Genomic DNA, 15,907 nt, shown 5'->3' with positions numbered 1-15,907 from the left:
GGCAAAGCACTTCTAAGACTGGATTACCAATTTATGTCAGGTTTAAGAGAAAAAAATTCCCAGTGCATATATGGTGACTGATCATGAGCAAAACCAAGCCACCGAATCATCTAAAGACACTAGTGACCTCAAGTCCACAAACCCAACATTCCTGCACTAGGTATGACACTTTTTGAAGTTTTGAAGAGTGGAGGGAAAACATCAAAACAGGATGAGAGACTGTCTGAAAGCCACAAAACTGTCCAGCTGTCCATGGAGACAGAGCAGGATAAGAGTGTAATGAACAAAGAAGAAACAAATGAAGATGGGTACCCATAAATTTACATACTAATTCTTCCTTGTGTAAAGGGTACCAGCACTTCTCTTGAAAACCCCACATATGAGAGCAGATGGTGCCAGGGCCAGTGGATGCCCAACAGACAGTGCAGCTGGCCTTGCCACAGCCATTCAGGTATGCACTAGCATCCCACGACAGAAGTGGAAGAGGCTTTTACCTCTGCAATACTCTGAAACTTGGGGACAGGTGCCAGCAGTCCCTACAGTATAACAGCAGTGAAGAAAGGATTATGTTCAACAGAATAAATTTATATTGTGATGTTTTGAACACTTACTTGTCTTCCCATATACCCACAGGCCATGTAGGTAAGAATTGGCTGAAGCATCACCTGTACTGTTGTGGCTTTTTTACTGAGCGTTGTTAAGATAGTAAATAACCCATCTCCAACTGATATGGCATCCAATCCTCCATGAAAATTCTCATGTTTTGTAAGATGTAAACCACTTGCACCTAAGCAGAGCAACAGTATATTCAGATCAACCAGAGAGAAAAGCAGTAAGAACACACAATACACATCAAGTTCAAAAACAGTTGTTTCATTTGATCTTTTCATATATTGCCAAAGAGTAATGCAACCTGCCAGGTCTTCTGTATGCTACCGAAAATGAAATTGCAGACATGACAGTAAGTTTAATTTCTATATTTGACTATAACGAATGATAAGAAGTATACAGAAGTTTTGGTTAACTCTTCCAATACAGTTAGCCAGCTTGTCACACTTCTGAGGTTTCGATGCAAGCTAACAGCAAAAGCAAGATTTTTCTTCTCATGCTAAAACTGCCAAGCAAAGGCCATAAAATTGCAGGAGTATCTCCTTCTTCTATAAAGCGATTATTCTCTTGAGATTTCCTACAGCTCCAGATGGGCACAACCTATGAATGGGACAACCTCCTGAGATACCAAGCATCATCCCCCTTGGAGGGCATTATCTTTGATTTTGATTTTGCTGATTTTTTAAAAAAAGCTAAGATTGAGGAATCTTAGGTTTATCTAATTGCATGAGCATTCCTGTTTATATGAATACACGTATTCAAAATTGCTATCTCAGTGTTTGCAAACACAAGCTGGTTTGGCCCTGTGATATGCCAGGACCAGCCAATTGCTAGAGAACTGTAAGTCACTCTGAGAATTTTACACGAAGAGCAGGATAGATGTATAAGCAGTAGAAAACAAAATGAAATCAAAACACTCACCAATTATCATTGCCATCGCACTGCTGTTACACTGCCCCAGAGCAGACAGAATCTGGCTCATAATCTGCTGGTTAGCCAAGACTAGGTCAGCCACATATGTTGTTGAGCCCTGAGTACTGCCACTGCTTCCATTGCTGTCCTTTCCACCTGAAACCTTTTCTTCATCTGAAACACTGTCCATTGTGCTGCTGGCCACCTGAGCCCGGGCGCTATATTCTCTATTGCTTGAAAGTGGCAGCTGCACCAGAATGTTGACCAGCTTGAGCAAATCAAACATTAGCTGATCCCTTGTCATCTCTCCACATACTGCTTTGGCATCCCCTGGTCGGATGATGTTCGCAAAAAGTCCTCCAAAACATGCTCGAGCACCTACTGAGCTGTCAGACCCACTGCGAGACATCACTTTGTCAGCACATGTAATGTAATGGTGCACCAAAAACGTGATGGATTCAATAACGGCAGAAATTGTGCTAACTGAAACAACTTCAAAATTCTGCTCAAGTGTAAATTCCAGAAGCTTCACTTGTGCATCCAGAGGCCCCTGGCCAGTCTGGAATGCACCCCTAAAGGTGAATGAAATGAAAGGTTGAGGACAGATTTGCATGTAATACAAACGCTCACGAAATCACTGCCAGTTCAAGCATAATACTTTGAAAAAATTGGGGGGGGGGGAATTGGCTGTAAGTCACACTGACCATCTACTTACAGATTTTAAAGAGTGGTATATTTTTAAACAGGTACTATTTTCACCACCTACAACGCATTCTGCCCTCTTTCTATAGAGCAGGGGTGGCCAACGGTAGCTCTCCAGATGTTTTTTGCCTACAACTCCCATCAGTCCCAGCCATTGGCCAATTTATAAAATTGGAGGGGGGGATTGGCTGTAAGTCACACTGACCATCTGCTTACAGATTTTAAAGAATGGTATATCTTTTAAACAGGTAGCTACTATCTTTCACCACCTACAACACATTCTGCCCTCTTTCCACAGAGCAGATGGCCAATGGTAGCTCTCCAGATGTTTCCCCCTACAACTTCCATCAGCCCCAGCCACTGGTCATGCTGCCTGGGGCTGATGGGAGTTGTAGGCCAAAAAAAAAACATCTGGAGAGCTACCGTTGGCCACCCCTACCATAGAGGAAAGAGCCTGGACTCAAGATCAGCTGCCAGAAGACCCAAGAGGAAGCTGAGTAACTGAAGGACTGCTTCAGGTCTAATCCACACCAACAGGTTGCTAAAGCAACCTCCTTCAGTTCAGTGCAGTTATCCATTCCTCTACAAGGTGAAGTTTGGAATCAAGACTTTATCAGCTGTCAGAGGCCACATGCACAAAAGGAAGAGTACAAGGATTTTAAACTTTGTAAAAAAAAACCCCCACACACCTTTAATCTTCCACAAACCCAACATTAAACCCATTCTATTGCTAATCTTGATCACTGGAACCCCATCTCCAGACATCTCTTTGACATTATGTAAACACCTCATAAGAACATGACTTTTCACAGTGGTATCTCCTGTTTGTGCATTAAGATTTATTTAGTTCTTCCTTCCACTCACCTACATGTGCATTTTATCTTCCTTAACCTGTAAGTCTTTTAAAATGTAAAATGTATGCAATTAGAAAATAGGATATTACTAGCATAATAAAATCAAACAGTTTCTAGCAGTATGTTTGGAACTGATCTAACATTTTTCAGGGTGGTTGGAGGAAGCAAATACTTCTTCCCTATCATATTTTCAATAATTTCTTAATATTCCTACTCATCTGCACTATCAAGTGTGGAACATAGGTGAACATACTACACAATACTGGGGAATAGATCTATCAATTTATATTTCAAAGTACTGTTACTGAATAAAAAATTACCTCTCTGTTGAAAGAATATGTATTAATTTTAATAAAAATTCACTGAACATTTGAGGGCAGGTTGAAGAAAGATGCACTTGTAAACGAGTAAGAAATTCTTGCATAGCTTGCGTGGCTGTAGGGCCAACCTGCAGAGAGAAAGAGAGTTATGGAAGTATCTTAATTATTTCTGGCAAATTATATTTTCTGGAATAATCTTTTAGCCCTTATCACAGGATGCAAGAAGAGTCTTTTAGCTTGTTCATCAGCATGTTTATTCAGAAGTTCCATAGATTTCATAAGTTCCACAGACTTCAATAAAGACTGATTTTAGGATCCCCCCCAGCCCAAGAGTACTGTCCTTTAATTCAGTGCAACATTCACCACACATTGAAACCTTTTTGGTATGCCATAATGGCCTTATAGGTAACATACAAGGCAGCTTAGGGAAAATTATTCTTTCAAAATAAGCAACTCACAAGAAAACCTTCTAAAGATATGTGAGGAGCAAACACAAGATAAAAGGGAAGATGGGCCCACTGTTGGGTGAAAATGGAGAAACTCTGACAGAGGACAGAGAAAGCAGAAAGGGTTAATGCCTATTTTGCCTCAGTTTTTCTCCTGAAGAAGAGAACAGGCTCATCTAGAGATGGTAGTAGGCAAGGCACAGCATCCAAGCTGCTGATTAACATGGATGTAGAGGTAGTTGAGAGGCATCTGGCTATACTGAATGAGTACAAATCCCTTGGGCTAGGTGGTATGCACTCAAGAGTGCTCAAAGAACTTTCTTGAGAGCTTGCAAAGCCTTTGTCCATCGTCTTCCAGAACTTCTGGAGGACACGCAACGTGGCACAAGACTAGGGGAGGCCAGATGTTCTCTCAGTATTCAAAAAAGGGAAGAGGACTAACCCAGGAAAGCACAGGTCAGACAGTCTGACCTGTGTCCCAGGGAAGATACTGGGACAGATTTTAAAGGGATCAATCTGCAAACATCTGAAGGACAACTTGGTGATCCAGAGAAGTCAGCACAGAGTCCAGACCAACCTCATTTCCTTCTCTGATTAAGTGACAAGCTTACTGGATCAAGGTAATGCTGTTGATATTGTTTACCTGGATTTCAGTAAAGCTTTGACATGGTTCCCCATGATGTAGACTGGACTCTAGGGTAGTTAGGTGGATAGGAAACTCATTGGGAGAAATGCATTCAAAGAGTATTAGTTTGTTAAAGGCATTTCACCTGAATGGAGGGAGGTTTCCAGTGGGGTGTCACAGAACTCGGTACTTTTCAATATTTTTATAAATGAACTGGATGAGGGTGTGGAAGGGCTACTCATTAAATTTTCAGATGACACCAAATTGGAAAAAGCAGCAAACACACCAGAAGCTATAGAATTCAACGAAATGTGAACAAGGTACAAATAACTAGCATTAAGTGCAAAATTCTATGTCTGGGTAACAAAAATAAGCAACATGCATACTGGATGGGGGATTCACTTCTGGGTAGCAGCATGTGTGAACAAGATCTTGGGCTATGGGTTGACTGTATGTTAAATGTGATATAGCAACAAAAAAGCTAATGCAATTTTGGAGCGTATCAACGGGCCATGGGATGAAGACGGTATTAGTTGCCCTCACAGATGACCTAAGAAGGCACCTGGACCAAGGCGGGATGGCGCTTCTGATTCTTCTCGACCTGTCAGCAGCGTTTGACATGGTTGATTACGATCTTTTGACCTACCACCTAGCCATCACTGGAGTATGGGGGGGTAGCCTTACAATGGTTTTCCTCCTTTCTCCAGCGATGGGGACATAGAGTGGGGGCTTGGCAAGCAGACTTCCTTGCGGCACCCACTTAGATGTGGAGCACTGCAGGGAGCTATCCTTTCATCAATATTATTTAACATCTATATGTGCCCCCTTGCCCAGATTGCCCTAGGTTTTGAGCTGGGTTGTCACCAGTATGCTGATAACATCCAGCTCTACCTATTGATGGGTGGTATAACATCCTCCGCCCCCGATAATCTTTCTGAGGCATTAGGAGTTGTGGCCGGATGGTTACAGCAGAACCGCCTGAAGTTAAATCCAGCTAAGATGGAGGTCCTGCGTATGAGTCGAGGGGGTGGGTGGGTTCGTGCAGCCAGCTCCCAGTCTTGGACGGTGCTGTTTTGGTGCTGGCCCAACAGGTAAAGAGCTTGGGAGCCATTCTGGATGCCTCCCTTTCTATGGAGGCTCAGGTCACAACGGTTGCCGAGTCCGCCTTTTTCTATCTACAGCAGATCAGGCAACTAGCACCATATCTATCTCCCCGAGACTTAGCTACAGTGACCCATACAATGGTCACTTCCAGACTGGACTACTGTAACTCGCTGTATGCTGGCTTGCCCTTGAGGCTGATCTGGAAACTGTAGTGCGTGCAGACTGCAGCAGCTCGCCTGCTGACTGCATCACCTGTATGGGTGAGCATATAGCCAATGCTCCACAGTCTGCACTGGCTGCCTATAGAGTATTGGGTCCATTTCAAGGTCTTAGTTTTGACTTTTAAAGGCTTACGTGGCCTGGGACCAATATAGCTGTGGGATTGTCTCTCCCCATATAGGCCCTGGAGTCACTTTGTTTGGTCTCCCAAGATCTTTTGACCATCCCCAGCCCAAGAGATGCCCGTCTTGCCTCTACCAGGGCCAGGTGTTTCTCGGTCCTGGCCCTGACCTGGTGGAATCAGCTCCCTATGCAGATATGGAACCTACTTGGCTTGTTAGCCTTTCGTAGGGCCTGTAAAATGGAGCTGTTCTGCCAGGCTTTTGGATAAGGCAGAGGGGATCCATTTGTTAGATTGGTTGGCCTCCCCTGCTGTACCATCATGTTGTACCATCATCAGTATCGAAAAATTATGCTATTAATACAGTGTTGCTATTTCATCATTATTAGGACTATCTGTTACTGATGGGGGCCAATGGGTTATGTAACATAATATATGGTATGTAAAGCACTGATTAGATTCTGAGCTCAACGCTGTAACTGATTTTATTATGATTTTAGCTTTCTTGATTGTTTGTTTTATTATTGCATATTTGATGTTCTCTGCCCTGAGCCCCCGTGGGGGAACGGGCAAAATATAAATAAACTAACAACAACATCCAAATCGCAAGATGTAATAGCCCTCCTGCTTTGGTTGGGCTGCACCAGAGTATTGTGTGCAGTTCTGGATGCCTTACTCCGAAAAGGATGTGGACAGAATGGAGTGGGTGCAGAGGAGAGTGACAAGCATGATCAGGGGGCCTGGACACCAAGCCCTGTGAGGAAAAGCTGACTTGGGAATGTTCAGTTTGGAGAAGATGAGGGGGAACATGGTTGCTCTCTTTAAGTATTTGAAGGGTTGTCACTTAGAGGAGGGCAAGGAGCTGTTCCTGTTGGCAGCAGAAGAGAGGACTCACAATAATGGGTTTAAATTAAGGGTGGGAAGATACTGGCTGGATATCAGGGAAAACTTTTTTTACAGTAAGGGTTGTTGTTGTTATTATTATTTATTTATATTCCGCCCATTCCCCATAGGGGCTCAGAACGGAGCACAACATAAACGATAAAATCACAACAGCATAACAATAAAAACTGATTACAATGTTCAGTCCAACAGAATGGTTCAGCAGCACCATATAGTAAGATGGTGCAGCAATACAATACAGTGAAACAGCACAGTAGGATAGTACAGTAGGGGAGGCCAACCGATTTAATGAATAGATGCCCGTCGCCTCACCCAAAAACCTGGCGATGGCAGAACAGAACAGAACAGAACAGCTGGCAGAACAGCTACGTTTTACAGGCCCTACAAAAGACTAACAAGCCGGGTAGGGCCCGGATCTCCATACGGAGCTGATTTCACCAGGTTGGGGCCAGGACTGAGAAAGACCTGGCCTTGGTAGAGGCAAAATGGGCATCTCTTGGGCTGGGAACAGTCAGCCTATCTAGGAAGGCTGAACGAAGCGACCTCCAGGGCATAAATGGGAAGTGATGGTCCCGCAGTTATGTTGGTCCCAGGCCGCGTAAAGCTTTAAAAGTCAGAACTAACACCTTGAAGCAAATCCAGTACTCTATAGGAAGCCAGTGCAGGCCGCGGAGCACAGGCCTGCCAACCATCAACAGATAGAGCTGGGTGTCATCAGCATACTGGTGACAAACCAGTCCAAAAATTCGGGCAATCTGGGCAAGGGGGCACATATAGATGTTAAATAATATGGACGAGAGAATAGCTCCCTGTGGCACTCCACATATAAGTGGGTGTCGCAGGGAGGTCTGCTCACCCAACATCACCCTTTGTCCCCGTCGCCGGAAGAAGAAGGAAAACCACTGCAAGGCTCCCCCTCGTATTCCAGGGACGGTGAGGTGATAGGTCACTAGATCATAGTCGACCATGTCAAATGCGGCTGACAGGTCGAGAAGGATCAGCAGCCACACTTGCTCTAACCATCTAAGCTGTCATTTCATCCTTAGCAGGTCCAAAGAGTACCAGCGTGCTGCCTTGGTATGACAGTGAAGAGGGCACCAGGGGGCGATGTCATCGATGGCAGTGAAGAGCCAGGAATACCAACCCTCCACAAGCTCATCTAATGACCCACCAGGGGGCATCAGATCCTGCAAGGCCTGCTGGAACCGCTCTGGAACCGCAGGCGAGGACAGTGAAATTATGTTGTTCAACAGTAGAATCAGCTCCCTAGGGAGGTGATGAGCTCCCCCTCATTGGCAGTCTTCATGCAGCAGCTGGACAAACACTTGTCAGGGATGCTCTAGGCTGATCCTCCATTAAGCAAGGGTTGGACTAGATGGCCTGTATGGCCACTTCCAACTGCGATTCTATGAAAGACACTGCTCAAGCCATTCAAGAGACAAAGCAGTTTGTTTGCAAATCTATTATACATACTTCTAAGGCTGACTCAGTAGATAGCCAATCACAATGTTATTATTAATTTGCTTATACCAGTACACCATTACTTAGTAATGTTACCTGTGGACTATGTTGATTTGTTCCATGAGGATTGGTTCCAGAAAGAAATTTCACTAAAACTTGAATGAGGTTGGGATCCGACACCAACAGCTGGGCAGTACTTTCCTGAGATGCAATGGCACTGCTGGGACCAGCTTTAATACAAAAAAAGTTGTAACCCTAGTAATTTTTTTGCACACACTACAGATAAATACTGTCTTCATATAACATTACTCAAAGGTATAGGTAACTTTCTGTTTGGGAAATATTTGTTGTTGCTGCTGTGTTTCTAGACCATTTTGGAACCTGTGCATGCTTCAGTATTTCCTGTTTGCTTCTTTATTCTGACCTGCTCTGAAGCTGACAGCCCCTTAAGATCAAGTGAATAATTTAATCAAGATGCTAGACCCTAGAGCTAGTTATCCACTACACCAATCCAAAGAATCACAACATTAAGATCCTCATATATCCTTTCCACTAGAAACAAAGGAGGTACCATTATTTCCCCATATAAAGTACAACCGATAACTAAATTTTCTCAGCAAGACAATGCTTATTGTATTGCATGCATCTGTTCAAATTATCACCAGCATATACAATTGGTGTCAGAGTGAAGGAACCTTTTGCTTATGTAAAGTTTGGCAAAGTAGACTTGGAAAGATGAGATGACTAATTTATGGAATGTCTACAGCTTTTATACAAACTGACCCAATAATTTACTATTTAAAGAAAAGTAGTTGACAATTACTAAGTTTTAAACTTTGGTTTCATGAGTGCAATATCCATAAGCATAAGAAACTTACAGTTGAACTGCATGTTCGTCATGAGGGTTAAACTATGAAGTACAAGGCACCATGTTCGCAGTAAGGTATTAGGATACCATGCCAGGACAGTCAGGAAGCTAGTTACTGATGCTGCAATAAATACACTAAGTTCAAAAACACTGCATATCATGACTTCATGTTGCATTTTTTGTTTTATTGTAAATTTTTATTATTCGGAAAGGAAATAATACTTTTTTTAAAAGGGAAGCGCTGGAAAATGCTATTTTTAATTTTTTTTTAAAAAAAATTTAAAATCTCTCAAGCATGATAATAAGAACATAAGAGAAGCCATGTTAGATTAGACCAATGGCCCATCCAGTCCAACACTCTGTCACACAGTGGCCAAAAAAAAAATTATATATATATACACACATTGTGGCTAATAGCCACTGATGGACCTCTGCTCCATATTTTTATCTAACCCCCTCTTGAAGGTGGCTATGCTTTGATAATGGATCAAAAATGAATGAACAATGCTAGTATCAAGCAAATATGTAGGAGATTAAATGGATGTGAGCTATGGGAGAGAGAAAAAATACACTGATTCACTAGCACTTAACAGAAAACAACAAGATGTTTTCCACAACAGATGACAGTGTCCGGCCATTAGAACCAAGCTTTGCTATCTGGATAAAACAATGGCCAATACTGTATTCCTATATATCTTTTACCTTGCTTACAAGATGAGCTTCAGTGCATTCTCAAGTTAGCAATAAGACTAAATAAAACTTTTTCCATATATGCTTTTTTCAGAGGTCACTCTACATGGTGTCAACATGTTCATAACATGATTTACCTGCAGGCATTAAGCAATTCCCTACAAATGTATTCTCATAAGAACATAAGAGAAGCCATGTTGGATCAGGCCAATGGCCCATCCAGTCCAACATTCTGTATCACACAGTGGACAAATACACACACACACACACACTGTGGCTAATAGCCACTGATGGACCTCTGCTCCATATTTTTATCCAATCCCCTCTTGAAGCTGGCTATGCTTGTAGCCGCCACTACCTCCTGTGGCAATGAATTCCACATGTTAATCACCCTTTGGGTGAAGAAGTACTTCCTTTTATCCGTTTTAACCTGACTGCTCAGCAATTTCATTGAATGCCCACGAGTTCTTGTATTGTGAGAAAGGGAGACAAGGACTTCTTTCTCTACTTTCTCCATCCCATGCATTATCTTGTAAACCTCTATCATGTCACCCCGCAGTCGACGTTTCTCCAAGCTGAAGAGCCCCAAGCGTTTTAACCTTTCTTCATAGGGAAAATGTTCCAAACCTTTAATCATTCTAGTTGCCCTTTTCTGGACTTTTTCCAATGCTATAATATCCTTTTTGAGGTACAGTGACCAGAGTTGAACACAGTACTCCAAATGAGACTGCACCATCGATTTATATAGGGGCATTATGATACTGGCTGATTTGTTTTCAATTCCCTTCCTAATAATTCCCAGCATGGCGTTGGCTTTTTTTATTGCAATCGCACACTGTCTTGACATTTTCAGTGAGTTATCTACCACGACCCCAAGATCTCTCTCTTGGTCAGTCTCTGCCAGTTCACAACCCATCAACTTGTATTTGTAGCTGGGATTCTTGGCCCCAATGTGCATTACTTTGCACTTGGCCACATTGAACCTCATCTGCCACGTTGACACCCACTCACCCAGCCTCAACAGATCCCTTTGGAGTGCCTCGCAATCCTCTCTGGTTCTCACCACCCTGAACAATTTAGTGTCATCTGCAAGCTTGGCCACTTCACTGCTTACTCCCAACTCCAGATCATTAATGAACAAGTTAAAGAGCATGGGACCCAGTACTGACCCCTGCGGCACCCACTGCTTACTGTCTTCCACTGTGAAGACTGGCCATTTATACTCACTCTGCTTCCTATTAATTAGCCAGTTTTTGATCCACAAGAGGACCTGTCCTTTTACTTCATGACTCTCGAGCTTACTAAGGAGCCTTTGATGAGGAACTTTATCAAAAGCTTTCTGGAAGTCAAGGTAAACAACATCTATTGGGTCTCCTTTGTCCACATGTTTGTTCACCCCCTCAAAGAAATGTAACAGGTTAGTGAGGCAAGATCTTCCTTTACAGAACCCATGCTGAGTCTTCCTCAATAACTTGTGCTCATCAATGTGCCTACTCATTCTGTCCTTGATAATGGTTTCTACCAACTTTCCCGGTATTGAAGTCAGACTGACTGGCCTGTAATTTCCCAGATCTCCTCTGGAACCCTGTTTAAAGATGGGGGTGACATTTGCTACCTTCCAGTCCTCAGGAACAGAGGCAGATTTCAATGAAAGATTACATATTTTTGTCAGGAGATCCACAAGTTCAATTTTGAATTCTTTCAGAACTCTTGGACGTATGCAATCCAGACCTGGTGACTTATTAGTTTTTAATTCGTCAATCACTTGCAGGACCTCCTCTCTTGTCACCTCAATCTAACCCAGGTCTTTCAACACCCCTTCCAAAATTAGTGGTTCTGGAGTGGGCAAACACTTATCTTCCACAGTGAAGACGGAGGCAAAATATGCATTCAGCTTCTCAGCCATTTCATTTTCCTATGTAGCAATTTGATAACGTGTGAATAAATCCATTATTTAGAAAACAGACAGTCAGGCCCACTGACAGAAACAGCTTTCTGGCATCTGATTAAAGATTCTGGGCCTTTTATGGGATATATTTACACTCAAGACCAACTCTTGTAAACATTTAAGTAGAAAGTAATGTAATCCCAACATTAAGTATACTTACTAATATACACACACACAAAATATTTTATATTATATATATAATATATATAATAATACATTATATACCAATATAATGGATTGCTGCCTTGACATGGCTTGAGGGCTTGTGCGGTTCAGTGAGGCTGTGGGCTGTGCCATGCAGGGCCACCCAAGATGGACAGGCCACAGCTGTGATCCCAGACAAAATGTGATCCACTGGAGAAGGAAATGGCAACCCACTCCAGGAACCTTGACAAGAAAACCCCATGGACAGTAACAAAAGGCTAAAAGATACGGCACTGGAAGATAAGCCCCTTACATCGGAAGGTGCCCAATATGCTACTGGGGAACAGTGGAGGGCAAGTACAAGTAACCACAGAAAGAATGAAGTGGCTGGGCCCCAGCTGAAAGGACGCTCAGCTGTGGATGTGTCTGATAGTGAAAGAAAAGTCCAATGCTGCAAAGAACAATACTGCATTGGAATGTGGAATGTAAGATCTATGAATCAAAATAAGCTGGATGTGGTCAAACAAGAGATGGCAAGACTGAATATCGACATCTTGGGAAATAGTGAACTAAAATGGACAGGAATGGGTGAATTTAACTCAGAGGATCATTACATCTATTAGAAGAAATGGTGTGGCCTTTATAGTTAGCAGGAGAGTGAGGAAGGCAGTAATGGGATACAATCTCAAAAATGACAGAATGATCTCAGTCCGTATCCAAGGCAAACCATTCAATAACACAATATCACAGTAATCCAAGTCTATGCTCCAACCACTGACTCAGAAGAGGCTGAAGTGGACCAGTTCTATGAAGATCTACAACACCTTCTAGAATTAACACCAAAAAAAGATGTCCTCCTCATCATAGGGAACTGGAATGCCGAAAAGTAAGTCAAAAGGTAACCGGAACAACGGACAAGTTTGGCCTTGGAGAACAAAATGAAGCCGGGCAAAGGCTAATAGAGTTTTGCCAAGAGAACAAACTGGTCATAGCAAACACCCTTTTCCAACAACCTAAAAGGCAACTCTACACATGGACATCACTTGATGGGCAACGCAGAAATCAGATTGATTATATACTCTGCAGTCAAAGATGGAGAAGCTCCTTACAGTCAGCAAAAACAAGACCTGGAGCTGACTGTGGCTCAGAGTTACTCATTGCAAAATTCAGGCTTAAACTGGAGAAAACTGGGGAAGCCATTAGGGCATTCAGGTTGACCTTGAATCAGGTTTGACCTTGAAGCAGGTTTGATCACATCCCTTATGAATATACAGTGTAGATGAAGAATAGGTTTAAGGAACTAGAGTTGATAGACAGAGTGCCTGAAGAACTATGGATGGAGGTTTGTGACATTGAACAGAAGGCAGCAATCAGCACGATCCCAATCATCCCAAAGAAAAAGAAATGCAAGAAAGCAAAGTGGCTATCTGATGAGGTTTTACAAATAGCTGAGGAAAGAAGGAAAGCGAAAGACAAAGATGAAAAGAAAAGATTCACCCAACAGAATGCAGATTCCCAGAGAACAGCAAGGAGAGATAAGGAGGCCTTCCTGAAGGAACAATGCAAAGCAATAGAGAAAAATAATAGAATGGGAAGGACAAGAGATCTCTTCAAGAAAATTGGAGAAATAAAGGAACATTTTGTGCAAAGATGGCCATGATAAAGGACAAAAATGGTAGGGACCTAACAGAAGAAGAAGAGATTAGGAAGAATACACAGAAGAATTATACAAGAAGGATCTCAATGTCCTTAACAACCATGACAGTGAAATCGCTGACCTCGAGCCAGACATTCTGGAGTGTGAAGTCAAATGGGCCTTAGAAGCATTACTAACAACAAAGCGAGCGGAGACGATGGTATTCCAGTTGAGCAAAGTCCTAAAGGATAATGCTGTTAAAGTGATGCACACATTATGTCATATGGAAAATGCAACAGTGGCCACAGGATTGGAAAAAATAAGTTTATATTCCAATCCCAAAGAAGGGTAATGCCAAGGAATGTTCAAACTATCGCACCATTGCATTCATTTCACATGCCAGCAAGGTCATGTTAAACATCCTACAAGCTAGGCTTCAGCAGTATGTAGATTAGGAACTACCAGAAGTTCAAGCTGGGTTTCGGAGAGGTAGAGGAACTAGAGATCAAATTGCCAACATTCAATGACTTATGGAGAAAGCACGGGAGTATCACAAAAATGCCTATTTCTGTTTCATTGACTACGCTAAAGCCTTTGATTGTGTGGATCACAACAAACTGTGGCAAGTCCTTAAAGAGATGGGAGTACCAAACCACCTCACGTCTCCTGAGAAACCTATATAAGGGTCAAGAAGCAACTGTCAGAACAGGATATGGAACAACTGATTGGTTTAGAATAGGAAAGGGGGCTCAACAAGGATGTATATAGTCACCCTGCTTATTTAATTTATATGCGGAGTACCATCATGTGTAATGCTGGCCTGAATGAAGTACAAGCCGGAATTAAGATTGCTGGGGAAAACATCAACAACCTCAGATATGCAGATGACACCACTCTAATGGCAGAAAGTGAGGAGGACCTAAAGAACCTCTTGTTGAGGGTGAAAGAGGAGAGCACAAAAGTAGTCCTGAAACTCAACATAAAAAAAACTAAGACCATGGCATCCGGTCCCATCACACCTTGGCAAATAGAAGGGGAAGACATGGAAGTAGTAACAGACTTCACATTTCTGGGATCCAAGATCACTGCCATGAAATTAAAAGACATTTGCTCCTTGGGAGGACAGCTATGGCAAACCTAGGCAGTACAATAAAAAGTAGAGACATCACCCTGCCAACAAAAGTCCATATAGTCAAAGTGATGGTATTCCCTGTAGTAATGTATGGCTGTGAGAGTTGGACCATAAAAAAGGCCGAGAGCAGAAGAATAGATGCTTTTGAGCTGTGGTGCTGGAGAAGAATCTTGAGAGTCCCTTGGACTGCAAGATCAAATCAGTCAGTCCTAAGGGAAATCAACTCAGACTGTTCCCTAGAAGGTCAGATGCTGAAGCTGAAATAGTTTGGTTATCAAATGAGAAGGGAGCACTCACTGGAGAAGACCCTGATGATGGGAAAGACAGAAGGCAAAAGAAGAAGGGAATGCAAAAGATGGGATGGCTGGACAGCATTACTGATGTAACTAACATGAATTTGAGCAGACTTCAGAGGATGGTAGAAGACAGGAGGGCCTGGCATGACTTTGTCCATGGGGTAGCAAATAATCGGACTTGACTATGTGACTGAACAACAACACTAATATATTTGCACAACCTCCAAATATCAAGAGAAGAAAACCAGTTCTAGCTCCATGTTTCAAGAATTAAGAGGTGGTTCGGAGTTGAGAGGGTACCTACAATGGGAAGAAAGAAAGCTTTACCCAATACATAATTAACTATTCCAGTTTTGGCCACAATTTATTTTAATTTAATTTAATTTTTCAATTTATACCCTGCCCTATCCCACAAGCCGGCTGAGGGTGGCTCACACACACACAGCTACAGGAACCCTTATTACATTTCTAGATCATTGTTCATTCAAGAAGCTACAGGTAGCATACATGATTGTCCTTTTGCAACAATCCTGAAAGGCATACTCAGCCAATATGAAGGGAACCAAAATAAAGTGATTTGCCTAAGATCACCTAACAAGCATCATGGCTGCTGAATGGGGATTTGAATCTAGGACAAGTCATGATCCAATCCAACACTCTGGTCTCTACATTACACTGATTTTCAATCCCATGCTACTGGGAAGTAAGTGCAAAAAGCATGATCATATGGGCAAGTCTGTATCTTTCCCATCAATTAATATACTGTTGGAAGGAGCACGTGAATCACCTGGAGCAGATATCTGCACATAGGGCTGTGATAATATACAGATATTCACCCAAACAATAAAGGACCGCATGATGGAAAAGCAACACCCATGCGAAGGCATGGCTGTATACACACATGCATTACATACAGG

At 42.5% G+C, this 15,907-nt stretch overlaps 1 protein-coding gene across 2 annotated transcripts in view; it reads right to left on the bottom strand.

Moving 5' to 3' along the window:
• The window catches only part of BIRC6 (baculoviral IAP repeat containing 6), a 224,539-nt gene that overhangs the window by 114,600 nt on the left and 94,032 nt on the right, over nucleotides 1-15,907 (bottom strand). For both annotated transcript variants that reach the window (XM_060244345.1, XM_060244352.1), the window contains exons 43-47: nucleotides 9,155-9,265; nucleotides 8,373-8,506; nucleotides 3,398-3,525; nucleotides 1,531-2,093; nucleotides 612-787 (exon numbers count right to left, since the gene is read on the bottom strand). In XM_060244345.1, the coding sequence (XP_060100328.1) occupies nucleotides 612-787; nucleotides 1,531-2,093; nucleotides 3,398-3,525; nucleotides 8,373-8,506; nucleotides 9,155-9,265 (1,112 nt within the window). The remainder of the gene's footprint in view (nucleotides 1-611; nucleotides 788-1,530; nucleotides 2,094-3,397; nucleotides 3,526-8,372; nucleotides 8,507-9,154; nucleotides 9,266-15,907) is intronic.

The sequence above is a fragment of the Heteronotia binoei genome, chromosome 1, assembly GCF_032191835.1.
Source record: "Heteronotia binoei isolate CCM8104 ecotype False Entrance Well chromosome 1, APGP_CSIRO_Hbin_v1, whole genome shotgun sequence".
NCBI classification, from domain to species: domain Eukaryota; kingdom Metazoa; phylum Chordata; class Lepidosauria; order Squamata; family Gekkonidae; genus Heteronotia; species Heteronotia binoei.
Note: the sequence above shows the minus strand (reverse complement) of the source record. Positions and strands in the feature narration are given on the sequence as shown.